The 4,316-nt window shown below is 49.7% G+C and overlaps 1 protein-coding gene across 7 annotated transcripts in view; it reads left to right on the top strand.

Annotated features, from left to right (window-relative positions):
- Positions 1 to 4,316, top strand: part of SRRT (serrate, RNA effector molecule) — a 14,222-nt gene continuing 9,906 nt past the window's right edge. For 6 of the 7 annotated variants that reach the window (XM_017533545.2, XM_017533542.2, XM_017533547.2 and 3 more), the window contains exons 1-2: positions 1 to 1,001; positions 1,247 to 1,376. In XM_017533545.2, the coding sequence (XP_017389034.1) occupies positions 1,255 to 1,376 (122 nt within the window). In that variant the 5' untranslated portion in view covers positions 1 to 1,001; positions 1,247 to 1,254. The remainder of the gene's footprint in view (positions 1,002 to 1,246; positions 1,377 to 4,316) is intronic. The other variant, XM_017533541.2, reaches the window with a different exon arrangement.

The raw sequence follows: 4,316 nt of genomic DNA, 5'->3' as shown, positions 1-4,316 counted from the left end.
TATTCTGTAAAAATTGGGACTTGCCATGTTGCCCAGGCAGGTTTCCCGACTCAAGCGATCCTCCCACCTCGGCCTCCCAAAGTGCTGGGTTTGCAGGCATGAGGAACCTCAGCTGGCCTTCCTATTAAGTTTCACACTGAATTCAATGAGAAGGGACTTGAATCTGGGCGGTCCATACTCTGTTGTTTAGGGTGTTAACTTACAGCCTATCTCATCCAACTACTGAGTGGGGTTAAAACTGATTATCTGCCACTTTTACTTAAACATGGGGCGTGTTTGTCGAGGAAGAGCAAAAACGACGGACTTTGCAGATAGTGCCGACTGTGGCATCCAATTTTGGCTGGATCTTTGGAGCAGAAAATGGTGGGAGACAATGCTTTAAAATGGTCGCTTCCATCTTTCGTCCCCTAAACGCCTGCGCTTCCCAAGCCCACGCCTTGCCCAAGGAAGGGACGAAACTACCCCCGGCGAGGTCAGGAGGCCTGAGGGGGCACCACGGCTGGATGAGAACTGGCTTAGACCCGCGACACATCCGGGGTCGCGCGATCGTCCACCTCGGCCCTCGGAAGCCCTCCCCCCGCGCCCAGAGAGCTCCTCCGCCCCCGCGAGGCCGCGCTTGGCCCAGCCGACTTCCCGTAGTTCCTCACTCTCAAGCCGTTCTCGTCTCGAAAAGCCGCGAGAGACTTGCAAGAGTCCGCCCCTTTTCCCATCACGCCTTGCTCTCCCCGCCAGTTGCGCCCTGTTCGTTAGTTCCAGTTCGGGCCGCGAGAGGGGGAGCTTTGTGCTGGGGAGGCGTGAGTGACGCAGGCGCAGCGCGGGTAGCGCGCGCGACCGTCCATCCTCGGTTGTTCCACTTTTGTTCTCCTCTCTTTGGCCCTCTCGCCAAGAGCTTCGCGTCTCTCTTTCGCCCTCCTCGCCGTCCTCGTCGCGCGCCCGCGGCCTAGGTCGCCCTGAAATCTAGCCGGTCAGAGCGCGAGTCCAACAGCCGCGGCAGCTCCCAGGTGGGGGAGGGGAGGAGCCTGGGGGGCCCCGCTGGGCCGGTAGAGGAACCGGGGGCGAGCGGGGAGACCCTCCGGGCGCGTAGAAGCGTTGGAGCCGCGTCCTCCGGCTCAGGATGGTGGGGGCCGCGGAAGGCTGGCCTTGGCGCGAGGGAGGCGGCCGAGGTGCCTGCGAGGGAGGGTTCCTCCCTCCGCTCCTCCTTGCGCACCATCCTGACCGCCCCTCCTCGGTCCCCACGCCCCCTCAGACTGTGCCATGGGTGACAGTGATGACGAGTACGATCGAAGGCGCAGGGACAAGTTCCGAAGAGAGCGGAGCGACTACGATCGTTCCCGCGAGAGAGATGAAAGACGTCGAGGGGACGATTGGAATGACAGGTGAGCCGTTTTTAACTCATCTTGTCCCCGTTTCATGTCGCTCCGCTTCATCCGCGTCGCTTTTCTTTTTCCTCCTTGTAATTTATGTGAGGGCGAACCCTATGAAATGGCTCATTGGACTGTTTGCTGTGGTGCAGCCTCTTTGCTATTGGCCAGAAAACTAGCTGCGGCTTGGTTTTTGAAATGCTCTGCAGATCAGAGCAATAGAGCTAAGAGTTTGAGCATAAAAAGCAGTCTTTACACATTCACGAAAAGCGTGCTTTTTTCGTTGTTGTCATTGAGATGGGGTCTTGTTCTGTTGCCCTGGCTGCAATCATAGCAGCCTCTACCTAGCTGGCTTAATTGATCCTCCCGCCTCAGCCTCTTGAGTAGTTGGGACTACAGGGGGAGGCCACCACACCCGGCTAACTTTTAAAAACTATTATTATTTCGAGACGGAGTCTCGCTCTGTCGCCAGCTGGAGTGCAGTGGCACAACCTTGGTTCACTGCAACCTCCACCTCGGGTTCAAGCGATCCTCCTGCCTCAGCTTCCGAGTAGCTGGGATTACAGGCGCCCACGACCCCAGCTGGCTAATTTTTGTATTTCTGGTAGAGACGGGGTTTCACCATGTTGGCCAGGCTAGTCTGGAACTCCCAACTTTAGGTGATCCATCTGCCTCGGCTTCCCAAAGTGCCGGATTACAGGCATGAGCCGCAGTGCATGGTCTAAAATTATTTTTTGTAGAGACAGGGCCTTGCTCTGTTGCCCAGGTTGTAAATTGTATTTAAGAAAGATTGCTTCCGAAAAATATTAGTATTTTTATTTATTGAAGACTGGAAAGGTTGTCAGACTAGTTTCCTGACAATATATGATTAGGTTTCTTGTCACTGTTTTGCTCAAAATCTCAGAGTTCACTGGGTGGTGCTGATTGGATTAATTGATTATAAGACGTGGTTATTGAGCTTAGGATATTACAGTGTGGGCTTGACATGGGGGGTCAGAATGGTTATGGATGTATCCTGTAAATGAGCATATTGGAAGTTACACAGAGGGTAAGCAGTGAGGGAACAGATCTCTAAAGGAGGGGAGTGGTGCTGGAGGTGATGTGTCAGGGACCCATTGGAAAGTGACACTTAGCTAGTTTGGAAAGAGTGGGAATTCCCCAGACACAGGTGACATGCACAAGTTGAGATTGTAGACATAACATTGTGTACTTTTAGCATGTTCTGGATTGGTTAGAGTCCTGTTTCTCAGGATGTCCGCAGACCATAGGGGGTCTCCGAGGCTAAAATTAATTTTTGTGGTAATGTTTACATATTATCGCCATTTCCACTGAATGTGCCGTAGCATTGGTGGGTAAAACTGCTGAAGCTTTAGCAAACATCAAGGCAGTGAGAACAAAGAGTTAAAAAAAGCCAGTTTCATTAGTGGTTCTTGATGAAAGAGTAAAACATTTAAATTTGATTAAATTGGACTCTCGATTGTAGGTCTTTTTTTGACATAGAGTCTCACTCTGTTGCCCAGGCTGGAGTGCAGTGGGGTGATCTCAGCTCACTGCACCCTCCATCTCCTGAGTTCAAGCGATTCTCCTGCCTCAGCCTCCCAAGTAGCTGGGATTACAAGTGCTCATGCCACCATGCCCAGTTAACTTTTGTATTTTTAGTAGAGATGGGGTTTTCACTATGTTGGCAAGGCTAGTCTTGAACCCCTGACCTCAAGTGATCCACCTGCCTCCCTCTAGGTGCCGGGATTAGAGGCTTGCATTGGTTGAGCAAAAGTACGAATGTGATTGATTGAACTGAACTAACAGCTTTTTTCCATGGCGTGTTATTTTTACTTGAATGAATGACAAACAGTGATTGTTCATACTTGGGTATTTGGCAGACATCTTCTTGAAAATGAACTGAGAACCTTTTACTTCAGTGTAAGCTGTCAGTATTTGTTGCCAGTGATGAAGTGGAACATTCCTGTGAAAATTAGAATTTTGGGCTGGCTAAGTGGCTCATGCCTGTAATCCCAACACTTTGGGAGGTGAAGGTGGGTGCATTGGTTGAGGCCAGGAGTTTGAGACCAGCCTGGGCAATGAGGTAAAACCTGTCTGTACAAAAAAATTAGGAAAATTAGCTGGGGGTGGTGGCACACGTCTGTAATACTGGCTACTCAGGAGGCTGGGGTCAGCCTGGGAGGTCAAGGCTGCATTGAGCCTTGATCGTACCACTGTACTCCAGCCTCGGCAATAGAGAGAAACCCTGTCTCAAAAAAAAAAAGAGAAAATTAAAATTTTGTAAAACTTTTTTTTTTTTTTTTTTTTTGAGACGGAGTTTTACTTTTGTCCCCCAGGCTGGAGTGCAATGGTGCAATCTCAGCTCACTGCAACCTCTGTCTCCTGGGTTCAAGTGCTTCTCCTGCTTCAGCCTCTTGAGTAAGCTGGAATTACAGGCACATACCACCACGCCCAGCTAATTTTTGTATTTTTAGCAGAGATGGGGTTTCTCCATGTTGGTCAGGCTGGACTGGTCTTGAACTCCTGACCTCAGGTGATCCACTTGCCTCAGCCTCCTAAAGTGCTGGGAGTACAGGCATGAGCTACCACACCCAACCAACTTTGGATAACTTACATCTACCAATGTGAGCTTGACAGCTTCCCCTTAAGTAAACACTTTTCTGGTGAGATAGGCAGTGATGCTAATGAATGTATTTTGATACTCTGTGAGACATAACAAGGTCCATTCAAAGGGTAAGATAGAAGAGTAGATTTTAACTTGGCAGAGAATGAAATGTTCACTGATGCTATTTCAGATTGAAGGTTCTAACTAGCCTGTGAGAAACTACCTCCTTCTTGAACAAGGTAGCATAAAGAAAAGAAAAAAGAACCTATTTCTTGTTGAGTTTTGGGTAGTATCCAAAAAGAATATCTGCAGTTATCTGTAAAGGATTTTCGAACTGCTTATCAGTGTAA

The sequence above is a fragment of the Cebus imitator genome, unplaced genomic scaffold (assembly GCF_001604975.1).
Source record: "Cebus imitator isolate Cc_AM_T3 unplaced genomic scaffold, Cebus_imitator-1.0 Scaffold82, whole genome shotgun sequence".
NCBI classification, from domain to species: domain Eukaryota; kingdom Metazoa; phylum Chordata; class Mammalia; order Primates; family Cebidae; genus Cebus; species Cebus imitator.
The sequence above is the reverse complement of the archived record's forward strand: the minus strand, read 5'-3'. Positions and strand labels throughout refer to the sequence as shown.